The sequence below is a fragment of the Ailuropoda melanoleuca genome, chromosome 11 (genome assembly GCF_002007445.2).
Source record: "Ailuropoda melanoleuca isolate Jingjing chromosome 11, ASM200744v2, whole genome shotgun sequence".
Classification (NCBI taxonomy): Eukaryota; Metazoa; Chordata; class Mammalia; order Carnivora; family Ursidae; genus Ailuropoda; species Ailuropoda melanoleuca.
This window is the reverse complement of record NC_048228.1, coordinates 21,894,660-21,909,720: the sequence shown is the minus strand read 5'-3', so window position 1 is coordinate 21,909,720 and position 15,061 is coordinate 21,894,660. Positions and strand designations below refer to the sequence as shown.

At 43.6% G+C, this 15,061-nt stretch overlaps 2 protein-coding genes across 3 annotated transcripts in view; one reads left to right on the top strand and one right to left on the bottom strand.

Annotated features, from left to right (window-relative positions):
* Positions 1-12,619, bottom strand: part of ELOVL6 (ELOVL fatty acid elongase 6) — a 131,691-nt gene extending 119,072 nt beyond the window's left edge. The window contains exons 1-2 of one of the 2 annotated variants that reach the window (XM_019797835.2): positions 12,474-12,619; positions 11,872-11,992 (exon numbers count right to left, since the gene is read on the bottom strand). In XM_019797835.2, the coding sequence (XP_019653394.1) occupies positions 11,872-11,960 (89 nt within the window). In that variant the 5' untranslated portion in view covers positions 11,961-11,992; positions 12,474-12,619. Of the gene's footprint in view, positions 1-11,871; positions 11,993-12,147; positions 12,399-12,473 lie in introns of those variants that run through there. The other variant, XM_011222788.3, reaches the window with a different exon arrangement.
* On the top strand, positions 5,922-6,377 carry LOC109489359 (60S ribosomal protein L17-like). The gene has a single exon (XM_034671377.1). The coding sequence runs from the start codon at positions 5,937-5,939 to the stop codon at positions 6,375-6,377; it is 441 nt and encodes a 146-aa protein (XP_034527268.1). The 5' UTR covers positions 5,922-5,936.
* Positions 12,620-15,061: the final 2,442 nt, after the last annotated feature.

The window sequence follows — 15,061 nt, the reverse complement described above, 5'->3', positions numbered from 1 at the left end:
TTTTTCTTTTTCTTGTTTTTTCCCCCCTCAATGCCTATCCATTGGTAGTGGCTCCTGGGTAATGGGCCTTTTTGTCCGATTTGGAGAACTGACTGCACAGCCATTTGGGGTTACCTCCGTTCTACAGGAATTTAATTATGATTCCTCCCTTTTCCTTTTGATGCCATAGAATCTATGGTGCGGACAACAATAAAGGAGTAATGAAAATTATATACAGTCCTGGACACTGTTCTAAGGACTTCATGTATAATAAATTGTCTCATTCTCCCAACGGGCTAAGGTAGATTCCATCATTACCATCCCCTATACTATTATTACCCTCTCTCCACTTCAAGGAGGCAACTGAAGTGGAGATGCTAATTAATCTGCTGGCCAGATGGTCATTCAGCTGCTCTGTGGTTCAACCAGGACTTGAACCCAGACACACTGGCCCCAGAGCCCACGGGCTTAACCACCGTACCGTAATACCACAGTGCATGCTCACCACCACACCTGTGGAAAACGGAAAAATAAATGCGAGTAAGAGAGTCTAAAAATTTGCAGGAAGTCCAAGAGACTCCTGACTCTCTCTCCACACAGAAGCCCAGTCCCCAGGCTTTCTCTGCTCTCTCCATTCCTCCCTGGGGCTGTTGACTTACAGGTTATTTATAAAGAGATAAGCACAGTTGTTTCCCTTAATTCAGAGGGTGATGGAAACAACATTTCAATTTCATATATTAAACTAGCTGCTAGAAGTCACTCTAGAGAAGAAATTATTCACAACAAAATAGTCATGCTGGACAAAAGCGAATATCCTTAATATATCCCAAGTGTAAGGAAATAAGAGCTAACTAGGAAAGGCCCAGGAGAGAGAACTGACAAAAGCAAGTGGAAAATAAACCCAAGTAAATTGTTTGGATCTCACTAGAAGACAAATAAATATAAATTAAAGCAATGGGCTATCCCATTTTGCATGAACTTATCAAAGATAAGTTAAATAAGTTTAAATGTGATCATCTTCAGTGCTGAGAAGGATATGAAAACTGTCTTTCCCTGCTGGAGCACAAATTGGTTCAACTTTTCTAGACATCAACCAAGCTGTAGATATCATAAACCTTAAAGACAGGTAATTCCCCTGCATGCTATAGTTTATATTTATACAAAGCAAATTATCAGATAAGTTAAAAAATTAGTATACAACGATAATCAGAGGACTGGTTCTAATAGTAAAATCTTAGACATTAACATGTTCAAAGTAAGGCAATGGTGACCTAAATTAATTTAAATCCAAACAATACCAAACAAGAAAATATATGGAAAATTTACTTATGGAGAGGTTTTAGTGGTATGTTCATAATGTAAGGAGGGAAATAAGCAACATAAAAGTTGTAATGAGATGATATATTAAATGTAAAGCGCCCAGTGCAGTCCCCGGCACATAATAAGGAACTCAATCTGTCAACGGCATGCACTGAATGATCTAAAGTGTATCAAAAACTTGGAAACAAGGCTGAAGGAAATGTGGCGAAAGAACAGTGGATGCCTCTGGGTAAGAATTAAAGATGTTTTATTTCCCACATCTTTACATTTCCTAATGCTTTCATGTCTTTTTCCTCTAATATTTCTGTCTATAGAATGAGATAAAGAATTTAAAACTCATAAACAAAAGTACACTTTAATTCTTCACACTGCAGAAACAGACCTCAAAGAATAGGAACATCCCCGACCCACACATCTTTTCTTTTTTTTCCCTTCTGTCAACGGTGGGTGGCTATTTACCCTAGCTACTAAAACCCTCCTGGAGGAAAGAAGGGTACAGGCAGCGCCAGGTGGAAACGAATTCCAAGAGTCTAGAACCAAGCTGAATGTATGAAGCTTATGGAAGAGAAGCAGCCAGAAAGCATGCTAAGAAAGTTTCCAAATCTGTGTCATGGCCTGTGACAAAGCTGGAAGCAACATTATGACAGAAGCAACATTATTTATTTATTATGATAAAAGCAACATTAAAGGTGACATGGCTTTCCCCGCTCCTGAAAGTGTTGATGGATGAACACATAATATTCAGGAAATATTTCTTTTTTTTTTTTTTTTTTAAGATTTTATTTATTTATTTGAGAGATACAGACAGCCAGCGAGAGAGGGAACACAAGCAGGGGAGTGGGAGAGGAAGAAGCAGGCTCATAGCAGAAGAGCCTGATGTGGGGCTCGATCCCATAACGCTGGGATCACGCCCTGAGCGGAAGGCAGAAGCTTAACCGCTGTGCCACCCAGGCGCCCCAGGAAATATTTCTTAATGTTTAAGATACTTATGTATCTATCTAGTTTAATGTTCACTACAATGTTTATAGGTATTTATCGTAGTGATCCTGGCCTTTTGTGTTCAGGACCCCTTAGTGAAAATTTCTTAGAGGCACCTGTGAGATCCGTGACTAAAAGCACAACTTCCTTCCGTGTTTACAGTGCTGCAAATGTTCAAATGCATTGTTTATTGAGTATTTATTCTTTTTTTTTTAAAAAAAGATTTTATTTTATTTATTTGACAGAGAGACAGCCAGCGAGAGAGGAAACACAAGCAGGGGGAGTGGGAGAGGAAGAAGCAGGCTCTTAGCGGAGAAGTCTGATGTGGGGCTCGATCCCATAACACCGGGATCACGCCCTGAGCCGAAGGCAGAGCTTAAGGACTGCGCCACCCAGGAGCCCCTATTGAGTATTTATTCCTACTAAAATGAGGGGTGATTGAGGCCTCAGTGAAAAACTCTTCATCTGGCCTGGAGCCCATTCCTCCCCTTTTAATCTCTATATGCAAATCCCAACTTGTATAACCACACTGAGCCTTATTTCCTGTGGCAAAAAAAGTCAAAAAAGATAGTACATCAAAGGGTGTTTGGGAGGATGTAACAGTTAACATATGTAAACATTTTAAGAGAATGCCTGCGGGGCAACGGGTGGCTCAGTTGGTTAAGCATCCCACTCAGGTCACATCCAATCCGGGGTTCTGGGATGGAGCCCCACCGCAGGCTCCCTGTTCAGTGGGGAGACTACTTCTCCCTCGGCCTCTCCTCCTGCTCATGCTGTCTCTCAAATAAATAAATAAATAAAATCTTTAAAAAAAATTAAAAAGAATGCCTGCAATCAGTAAACAATTATGTACCAACTATTAGTATCATTACTCAAAAATAAAGAAAATCTACTCCACTTTTAAAGATCTTTAAATTAAGTCTGCCAAAAAGTCATAAAATTGAGAGGAAACTATAGACATTGATATTTACAGTCCTTTTACTGAGCTTCTTTCTTTTTTATTATAATGATAACCACTGATAGTCCAGCTTTTAAATGCTTAATGCACCCAAAGACTTCAACAGAAATCTCACATTAAAAAAAAAAAAAATCATGAGTAAACCTTTTCAACTCTCCCCTATTTTCCCACTGAGCCTCCTAAAACAAGATCATAAAATTCTCAACTTCAAAGCATTCAATTCCACAGAACTCACTATACCTGAATAAGTCGATTACCCCAGTTAAAATGGGCCTAGTATCTTAAAAGCTTTTACATTTTATTTTTTTAATTTTTTTTAAAGATTTTATTTATTTATTCTACAGAGATAGAGATGCCAGTGAGAGAGGGAACACAAGCAGGGGGAGTGGGAGAGGAAGAAGCAGGCTCATAGCGGAGGAGCCTGATGTGGGGCTCGATCGCACAATGCCGGGATCATGCCCTGAGCCGAAGGCAGACGTTTCACCGCTGTGCCACCCAGGCACCCCACTTTTACATTTTATTAACACCACCTCTCACATAGAAGGAACAACTGGGCCTACAAGACCAAAAACAAACAAACAAACAAACAAACAAACTTGAAGGTTTTGACCATTAGTAACTATATTGAAGATTTTTAAAATTTATTAATAATCAGAATAAATCCAAGTATTGATCAGGATAAATCCAATTAATTGAACGTTCAATTTTTGTGGTTTTAAAACATTTATTAAAATCAAATTATTGGGGAGCTTGGGTGGCTCAGTTGGTTAAGTGTCTGCCTTCCGCTCAGGTCACGATCCCAGGACCCTGAGATGGAGCCCCTGCTGAGCAGGGAGCCTGCTTCTGCTGCTCCCTCTGCCCGGTACCACCCCTGCTTCTGTTCTCTCTCTCTCTGTCAAATAAATAAAATAAAATAAAATATTAAAATCATATTATTTACCTAGTTTTAAAAGACATTGACAAAAAGTCAAGGGGCTCCTGGGTGACTCAGTCAGTTGAGGTCTTGATCTCAGGGTCAAGGGTTGAAGTCCTGCATTGGGCTCCATGCTGGGTATGGAACCAACTTAAAAAAACATGGACAAAAATCAATTAAATTGGAAACTGTTTTGCAGCAAATTTTAGAAGTATGTTCAGTTCAGCAAGATGCTCTTTGAATAGCAAGAAATAGAAAAGACATGGTCTATAATGGGGTATCAGTTTTCATTTTTTTAAAGTCACTTTAAAGTCTTTATGTATACGTATGTACTCTTCTAAGTAAATGCCTGTACCTCTCCTCACAAAAATATATAATAAACATGCATTTCACAGGGTTTTTTTTCATAATCTTCAAAGAATGATGTATATTGCCCATTAAGAGTTAACGAATTCAAAAGTCAATTCAAAAATTTAGCCTCAGAACTCAAAGGATCAATTAAAAAAACAAAACAAAACAAAACACTAGCTCCAAGGATGGGTGTTAATAAAGGTAAGGGCTGAGCTAAAACATTTGAAATTTATCTTTAAGAAATGGGGTTACATCTATTTCACTTAAAATATGTGATCATAAATGTAAATAAAAACAGTGAGATCTCCCAGCCCAAAATACATTCTGTCAATGATATTCCCCTAATCATACTGCATTAAGCTATAAAATTTTTAGAAAGAAAAATAGTAAAATATGAAAATCTGGAGGAAATAAAATTATTAAAAAACTATACGCATATCCATCCAGCAAAATTGCTTATAATCAGCATGTCTTATTCATCTCAGCAAAGGTAAGCGTAAATCTTTTTCACTAGTACATTTGGTGGAGGCGGGGAGGCAGACAGGCTTTAAAGTTAAACTGTAGAAAGTTCACAGGGACTGACTGATTAAACAGAAGTTTTTCCTAAAAGTATTTGTCATTCCAATATACTAGGATAAAGAACCTTAAGACTAAGAATTTTGAGTGCTCAGTATAGAAATGTATCATGATAAATGCATAAGCTTGAACTTAGATGACTTACACGACTCAGTGTTTTGGAATGGTTTTTGCTCAACAGGCCTAAAAGTACAAATTCATTTTTGACTCTAGAACAGTAATTTTTTTAAAAAGAACTAATCTATTTCTAAAATAAAATGATTGGAAGTTAAATATAATTAGGGATGCTATTTAAGTTCTATGAGTAACTATGCCAAAAGTTACACATTTGCACCTTCCTGTTTACACAATCTGAATACAGATAAAGTTAGGAACCTTAACATTTCAATAAAGCCATGTTATATTCATCCAGGTTTTCTAGGCTTATCAATAGAAATATCTGTCTGTGGTATACATAGGTAACTTTTCTACATAAATGTCTCTGCTCTTTCAACAAAGATAAGTGGAAAGTAACTGGGAGCAGGAAGACTTGAAGGTCAGGACTCAAAGATAGAGCAGGTACCGGTAAAGAGCTAAGGCAAAGTTTGTGGACTGTTATCTGGTTCTTATTAATAAAGGGCAGCCCAGCTCACCTATGTCCAAACATGAAAAATTAAGTGGATCATTGAGACAATTTTTAGATAATCCGTTTCAGAAAATACTTGACCCCCCCGTCGCCCCCTAAGAGGCCTGAGGTGACCTCTGAAACTGGTCCACTATTCACTTGACCCAGAAAACCCTACAAAATCATGCAAATCAAGAGGTTCAAATCTGTGTATTCACTTTAAGAACACATGTGAAGCACCCCAGGCCATCAGGGGTATGCATATCCGAAAAGCCACCAAGTATCTAGAAGACGTCACTTTGAAGAAACAGTGTGTGCCATTCCGTCGCTACCATGATAGAGTCGGTAGGTGTGCCCAGGACAAACAGTGGGGCTGGACACAGGGTCAGTGGCCCGAGAAGAGTGCTGAATTTTTACTGCACATGCTTAAAAATTCAGAGAGTAATGCTGAACTTAAGGGTTTAGATGTCGATTCTCTGGTCATTGAGCACATCTGGGTGAACAAAGCCCCCAAGATGTGGCACAGAATTTTCAGGACTCATGGTCGGATTAACCCCTACCTGAGCTCTCCTTGCCACATCAGGATGATCCTTACTGAAAAAGAGCTGATTGTTCCTAAACCAGAAGACGAGGTTGCACAGAAGAAAAACATATCCCAGAAGAAACTGAAGGAACAAAAACTTATGGCCTGGGAGTAAACTCTGCATAGAATAAATGCAAAGAGGAATAAAAAGAGAATGGTGGTTATCCATTATTAAACATATTTCAAGTATCCTTAAAAAGAAAAAAAAAAACAACACTTGGACCTAAAATATCCAGATCACTGAAGCAAAGATGAATTCCTGAATTAACTGAATAGTGCCACACTCCTTCATTTTGCTTTGTTGACTAAAGACTGACTAGATGGTTATTTTATGCCCTCCTAAGTATTTCTAAGTCTCCATCCCTCACCTCCCACCCCACAGCTTTTCCACTGTCTAATTTGAAGGACTCTTCTTTCAAGAAGTATGCAAAGCAACTCTTAGATCTGGAGTGAACTGACTTTGGAGTGAAATGACAATGTGATCCTGATACCTTTAGAATTATCATCATCTAACATTAAAAGCAACAAGCAACAAGCCTTCTTCACAAAATTCAACCTTCAGTTTAACAAAACGCCCTATGTAAAAATTTTATTATCATGTACTATTTGTAACTAATGCAAATATAGGGATGGATAATATGATTATAAAATAATTTCCATTATCCCTGGGAATCCTAAAACACCAAGGACTACATGAAAATACATCCTTTTTAAAAAGATACATAAAAGTTCAGATCACAGTTCCCACACATTTCATTATTTTCTAACACCACAACATAGATCATGTTTTTCTTCTCTTAGTCTTCTCATTCTTAACCTAGTGCTGTTAGGCTAATATCCCAGTGCTCTTTAAAGTTTATTGATCGACATGCCAAAATTCCTCACACTTAGGACTTTTCAATCCTAAAACTAATATGAACCGTGATTCCCCAAAGTGGCAAGAAACATGAGTATTATGTGGACATAGTATTTTCCTAGATAGCTGACCAAATTTGTATTTGCTATAGTGCACTGATTAAATGGGACTCTGGCCTTTCCTGTTTCATGAGAGCAGATCGCACTATTCTCCAGCCATTTTTCTTATAAATGAATACAGCAGAATTCAAGGATTTTAGGGATCGATGCGGAACAATTGTCACTCCAGGAGAAACAACAGCTTAATACTCTGGCCTGCATTTTAAAAGTTTGACATACCTTCTGATGTTATATTTAAGACAGGCTTATAACGTTCTCATGTTCTTTCATACGTAAATTGTACCTCATGTTACCTTCTGAGCCTCACATATAACAATGCACAATTCCTTTTAAATAGTGTTTCTTCTCATTTTTTTCTTAGTAAAAACAAATTTGAGGATAAAAAGGTTTTCTTGGGTAGTATTTAATCTTAAAAATTCCTACACCATCTTGTAGACCCTAAAATACAGAACACAAAATGTAAACAATAAAACCCTTATAACCAATACCTCGGTGGGGGGAGTGGAGAAAGTCAGAAAAATATACAAAGCATTGAAAGGCTGGATATGTGAAGGATGCCAGAGGGAAGCGGGGGAGGGCTTCATGAGGTTCTAGGCAAGCCCTGTGATGACGTCACCTCACAGCCATAATGTTACAGCAGTCAGCACAGGCCTCCTGTTTTCCTATTGGTGAACACCGTGTCAGCCGACATCAGAAGATAATCATCATTGGCCAGACAATTACAACTGGAGCGACTAACTAGCATCCACCGCTGTTAGCACAAACCTGGCAGGCTGCTGAAAGAAAAGGCAGAGCCCAGCTGCCCTTCTCACTCAATGAATTCTGTGTCGCCTTGCCTTACCAGTCACTACGTGATTTCGCTTCGTTGCTAGCAGCACTTATAAATTAAATCGGCTATTAGTGAAAATAACAGGTAATGGCGACACATCTCATTAAGGGACAAAATGCCTTTCTTTTCAATGTTGTAAAATCACACACAGGGCTTTTCAGTGTAAAATTGGAAGTCAAAAATGCTACTGAGCTAAAAGCACACATTTTCCTCTACCTCCACCTGGTCTAATAAAGTCCTATTTATCGGATAACATTACTCAAGATATTTTTAACTTGCCGTGTAGTTTCAAGATGAGGTCTCAGGATGATTCTCCAAGGAAATATATTTATTACTTTGCATTTCAATTGCTACTCTATTATACATGAAACTTTGCTAGAAAATTAAAAAGGTCTATAGCACTTATCCTGTGTCTAGAACAATGAGTATAGGGTTAATCATTTGTTAAGGCAGCAATAAACCTGATAAACTTGTCACAGTTGAACACTCTAGCGTTTATACAAATACCACTCCAAAATAAGGGGGTCATAATGTTAATATGTAATAAGGTAATGGATATGGATTACAGGATATGTTTAAGAAACTACCCTTATTTAAGGTCCTCTTAAATAAGGCTAAGCAGCACAGACAGCATACTGACAATACTACCCAGGAAAATCTTTTTATCCACAACTTTGTTTTTACAGCATACTATTCACTCCTGGCCTTTCTCACAATTCTTCAAAGGACCATGTAGCTCATTTTTGAGAGAGAAGTTATAATTCTCTAAATTAACAAGCTTTGTTTGACGCCATGTCTAAGACATTTTTAAGGACAAGTGCAAATGATTGCTCAAGAGACAGATTAGAGGCTTCACAGCATTTTGTTTTTCCTCCAAAAGCTATTTCAAACCATTTCCAAAAGGGAAGGCTTTGGTTTCCCAAACCACCCCTGCCCCCAAGAGTGTCTAAGCCTTGGTTATGGAGCTCCCTACTCCTGTTAACAAGGGAAAGAAAAAAGAAAATCGTTTCCTTACACACCTTGGTCAAGACTTTTTGGTGGGAAAGGTTTAGAAAACTGGGCCCCCAGGATACGGGGAGAGATGCACCCCATCTGGGATAAAAGGAGAAAGCAAGACAACTAAAGTCAGGAAGACATGCAAGGAAAGAGTGACAGCCAGGAGGGCTTTTGAACTGCAATATGGAAGCTAAAAAAATAGGGTCAAAAAAGAAAAAGTCAGGAAGGGGAAAATCCCAGTATGTGACTATGACTTAGTATTCAAACGAAGGGGGAGGCCAAATATGTTAAAGTTCAGGTTCTACCAGGTAATGGTGGCAATAAAATGGGCACCAGTAATCATCTGAACTCACTGGGTAAGCATCTTCCCCAGCATCTGCCATGTACAAAGCACTCTTCAACGTGCTCCGAATGAGACAAGAACCATGCCTTAAAGAGCTGATGGTCTGGAAGGAAGGAGGCACAGGCAGACATGTAAATATTCATGTTTATAAATAAAAGCCAGGAAAGGTTGTCAGAAGAACGATCTGTAAAGAGCTTGAAGGGAACAGTGGTGAGAGCTCCACAGGAGAAAATAACTTGGTGCATTTTTGCCATATTCAGCCCCCGTGAGGGCTAGGCTCTGTCAGGCTCATTGTGTACTTGTTGAGTGAATGGATAAAAGAGGCGGGAAATGGTTACCTGGCCTCAGAGAAAAGGCAACCGGTAAACGAGAGGCACTGCCGGAGAGGCACTACCGACCGCGGCGGTGCAAGGGAGGGCTGGCCGACCGTGAATGGGGGCAGCCGCGGAGGCCGGCTCCAGGTTCAGTAAAGGTGCAGCAAGTTGGAGGCAAGGGAGACTAGAAAACAGCACACAGCGCTCATGGGGGAAGAAGATGGGCTCGCGTGGTGTGGCAAGAGAACCCGACAAACAGCTGCAGAGACCCAGCGGCTCAGTGGGCCCGCCTCGCAGCTTCAGGCGCCGGCGGCCTCGGGCCCCCGCCCCCGCCCCGCCTTCAGCACCACCCTCTACGAGGGAGGAGGAAGTGCCTCGGAGAAGGTCCTCAGGCCACAGGGGCCGAGAGGGGTCGGCCTCCCCAAGCGCCAGAGGCCTTGCAGTGTCTGCACTCCGACGGGATCGAGGCCCGAGGTGTGCCACCGCCTTCCGGACCCACCCTCGGCGCTCGCCCGCCCAAGAGGGGCCCCAGCCCCGCGCCCCAAGTGCCTGCCGCACTTCCAGGGCTTCGGAGCGGATCGCGTCCCCCTGCTGGCTTCCGGCTCCGGCCAGACGCGGCCCTCGGGCCCCCTTACGCCCCGCACCCAGTGCAGTCCCCAGCGCAGCCGCAGCGGGTGTGAGTGCGCGGTGCCCTCCTTACCCGCCCCCAACAGGCCGGGCCCAGCGCGCGGCGCGCTGGGGGCGGGCTCGGCCCGGCTGCAGCCGCAAATGGCCAGCGGGCCTCGGGCGGGCCAGCTGGGCGGGAGGAGGCAGGCACCGCGGCCAAGCCTCCCGGGGCCAGTCTCAAGTCCTGGGGACGGGAGGAAAGGAAGTTGAACCTCCCTCCACCAGCTCCGGCCCGCGGCACCCCCTCCTACTGCACCAGCCAGCCCCGGCCCCCGGCGCGCCCGAGTCTTCGGTTTCCAATGAAGAGGGGGGGAGGGAAGGCAGGTCGTGACGGCGCGGGGCACGCGCACTTGCGCACGCGGCGGCGGGCGGGATCCCTTGGCGCTGGAGAGCCCCTCAGCCCGACCCTCCCATCGAGCACCCAGGAGGCTGCAGGCCACTGCCCTGCTCCGGGGTGCGTTGAGCGTGCCCTTTGCTGATCGCCAGACCCGGGCTTAAGGAGCGGACCGGAATGTCTGCCACAGCAGCTCGGTCTGCAAGGAAGAGAGACGAGCACACCCTCCCCTGTTAAATACTGCAAGGTGACACAAGATCGCCTCCCACACAGGGATTTTCAAAAGGACTGGCGGAGGGAACACACTAAACAAGCAAGACTCTTTCCCTATTAGAAGTTTGCCTGGGGAAGAGCCCCCAAGGACTCTGCGGACCGAGGGGTTTTTAATGTCTCAACTCCAATCAACAGCTTCCTACTGAATTAGAACTGAGCGTGTCCAAAAGGCGTTTCCGTAAAACAGAAACTTAATAATGGCGTGGCTCCACTCGCTCGGGTTCATTCATTTTTATTACTGTTTTCATTGTCCCCTCCCCCCCCGCCCCCGCCTCTTAATGAAACCGGAAAGGGATCCGCGTGGGGAAAGGGGTCCAGGAAAGGAGAAATCCGGCCGGGAAGCAGCAGAGAGTAGGGCAGTGAAGTAGGAGGGCTGCAAGGAGAAAAGAAGGACACGAGGGATGGGGAGAGGGCGAGGACCAGAGAGCGCAGGCGGAAGAGGGTTAAACGGAGCAGAAGCCTGGGTCCTTCCTCCACTGCCTTTCACACTCAGCTTGCGGGAGGCCCGCGCGAGAAAACCCAAATGTAGATGAAAACCAGAAGGTAGCACAGGTAGGGAATCCGGACCGTGGCATCTCTCCCGCCTTCCGTGTCGCGCAGACATCTACTCTATATACTCACGTATGTTCTATGTTATATAATCTATGTTAAAGATGTGTGTGTAGCCGCGGTTCACACAGGGGCACTCACAGACCCACGCGCTTCATGAAGCTCCAGCGGTTCCTGCACCCGGAGACCCGGGAACTCAGCGACCAGCTCTCTCTGCTGCCCGAGATTCATCGCTCCATTCACGCCCCAGACAGAAAACACCGACATTAAGGCACACCGGGAAGACGCGCAGGGCTCCCGGGAAGAGTATCACGCGAAAGCATCACCTACCAGTTTTCTTGCATCCACTGGATGGCTTCATTCTCGTTGAACTGCTTTTCGAATTCATATTCTTGTAAAGTCAACACTGACATGTTCATTGGGGCTGATCTTCGGAGTCGCTACGTGTTCTCTACACAAAATAAAATAATCTGTAAAGCGCTTGATTTCGAGTGCTCTCCTGTCTGTTTTCCCCACCCACCCCCCCTTGGTCTTCCCCTCGCCGCTGGATCTCCGGGGGCCGGCCTCTCCCAGCCTCTCTCAGCTACATCCAGGGTCGAGCATTGCCTGTGCCACGGCGCCCAGCTCCTCGCTCCGGGGCTCTCCTCCTCCCGGCGTCCGCATCCACCGTCGGAGGAAATGAATGCCTTGCGGTCTTAGTGCCCGCACGTTTGTCCATCACCCTTTTTACTTGTCTACAGGGAAATCTCCTCCCCCTCGTGCGATCGGAAAATTAACCCTTTGCGAGAGAGAGCGAGACCTCTCGCCCTGAGGGGCAGTTTTGCTGACGCGAAGGTGACTAGGGGAGTGGAGGAAGGGCGCCGAGGAGGAGGAAGTGGCCGCGAGGTCCTTCACCTTCCCCGATCCCAACCTCGTGGGCAGCCTAGCCTTGCCTTTGAATGTAGTTTCGGCTTGCCAGGCGCAGCCCTCAGGCGCGCGGACCTGCAAGCTTGGCTAGTAGGCGATAAAGAAACAGTAAAACCTGCCAGCTCTCTCGCCAGGAGAACTCCAGGCAAATTTGTGCTGAGATCACACTTGAGAGGAACGCGCTTTCCACTTCCTTGTCCCCGCCGTACTTTCGGGGCCCCCCACCCCAGGGCGATGGCTTTGACTACCGCCGACCTGAGGCCCGGCAGCCCCCAGGGCTCCTCTATCACTCGCGGGCTGGGGATGCTGGGGATGAGGAGGTGGAAAGTGGAGAGCCACCAGTAGCCGGAAGAGGGAGAGGGGCTAGGTGGAGGGTTTGGGTACGGGGAGAGGTAGAGCTAATGAACTGAGACAAAAGGGGGAAGGAAGTTAGCAGATAGGAGAACTGGACCAACTGGACCAATGCAAAAACTTTATTTATATGCATGAGAAATTTCGTTTTATGTGTTTCACGGGTAGGTGGAAGAGAATTGTGTTGAGGAGAAGGCTAAATGTAATGTTGACCCCCTCCGAACCCCCGGTCTTCATAGAAGTGCCCTAAACTCAGCTTCTCTTTCCACCCCTCTTTATTCTCAGAAGGAAAAGGATTTTCTACTCCTTCCGCCCCTCCATTCATTACCCACAGGTTCGGAAAAATGAGGTATAGGAGACATGGAGGTATCTAATAATTAATCTATGGATATAATTGTAAGCTTAAAATATAAGAAGGAACCTATGCTTTAAAAATTAGGTGGACATTAGGACCAAGAAGAAAATTCCCTTCCTTACTCCGGCGCTCATTTCCCCACCTCACCTGTAGTCCTAGTAGAGGGTATTTTCATTCAAAGTTAGGTTGCCTGGAACCACAGGAAAGTGGGAACTGGGAGAAATAGCTCTGTAAAGGAGGAAGATATAATAAGAAATTAAAGAAAGGGTTTTTAAAATCCAGCACAATATTACATAAATCAAAGGGCTAGACTGGTTGATAATTAGCAATTAACTTATAAGGTGATCCTCCCAAAGATTTCATGTGTAGACTTTCCTTGTCTCTCCATTTAAGGGTTGTCATTCTAGATACTTCTGCAGTACAAGTCCTAATGAATTTAAAAATAAAGCCCAGGCCTGAAGGCTTGGTGATATTGACCTAGAAGATGGGTGTGGTCTGATGAGAGAGAAAGATTTTCTACAGTACCTGGGCCCCTGAACAATCAATAAATATTTGTAAGATGAATGAATGATTGATTAAATAAATGAAAGAAGGGAAGGAAGTGAGAAAGGAATCAAATTCCAGAAAACGCTTTACTGTATATTGCAAGGATAAGTCTAAAGTCTTAAAAAGATTTGATTTTCAAATTCTGTGCCCTTACGAGTCATCACATCAATTTCAAACCAGTATGAAACATTCTCTTTTACTATATTTCTGATAGTGATGGTTGTTATTGCCTGTTTTTTATTTTTTGAAGATGGATATGAGGTTATATTAAAATATCTGATTTGTTCTTAACAGTGTCTAAAGAAAAATTGCTCTGAAATGGGAGATAGGTCCCTATTTTTGACCTTTAAAATGGACAATTACAAAAAGTAATAAATGCTTGGTAGTAGTACTAAGTGCTTCCAAGGGTATTCAGACCCTGCCAGTGGCAGTAAAAAACGGGTGACCAACCGGAAAGCAATTCGGCTCCCTATTTGATCATGTAAAACCCATTTACCATCTAACCATTTATTCACCAGATATTCTTGAGCCTGTGCTCTTCTGAGCTCTTGAGACTCAGTGGAGAAGAAAAGAGATAGGGCTCTTGCTCTTTTGAAGCTCACATTCCAGAGGGGAAGACAAAATAATTTCATAGAGTGAAGCGCTCAAATGAAAATTAATCAGGGGCGCCTGGGTGGTGCAGTGGGCTAAGCCTCCGACTCTTGGTTTAGGGTCTGATAGTGATCCTATCCAGCCCCCCAACAGACTCTGGGCTTAGCAGTCTGCTTAAGACCATCTCTCCCTCTTCCTCTGCCCCTCCCACCACCTCCCTAGCCTGCCGGCTGCTCCCCGCCGCCCCCTCCTCCCGTGAGCGTGCACGTGCTCACTCTTTGGCTCTCTCTCAAAAATAAATAAATCTAAAAAAAAGAAAGAGAAGAAAGAAAGAAAGAGAAGAAAGAAAGAAAGAAAGAAAGAAAGAAAGAAAGAAAGAAGGAAAGAAAGAAAGAAAGGAAAATCAGTATGACGTGAAGGGACGGAAGTGTTCATTTAAGCCCTTTTAGGCCACGCAGAGAAAATGACTTCGATTTGAAACCAGAGTAACAAAGAGGCCCCCACATCTTGCAGAAAGTTACAAGAAGCAAGAACAAGTACAAAAGTCTTGGGATAAGAAAAGAGTTTGCAGGAGTAAGGGCAAAAGGCTGTTGTATCCCCAGGTTATAGATAAAAGAGTAACTGACGGTTAAAGAGACAGGCAGGCCAGGTCTTGGCAACTTGGTAATAAAGATATTTGGATTTGATTCTACTTCCCGTGGGGTGGGGGAGTATTAAATGGTCTTTAGCTGGGGAATATTGCATGATAATGCCTAGTAATTCTACAACTAG

Bases quoted from the DNA above. Each gene is read 5' to 3' on its own strand.
- LOC109489359 (XM_034671377.1), top strand. From the start codon at position 5,937: ATGCATATCCGAAAAGCCACCAAGTATCTAGAAGACGTCACTTTGAAG.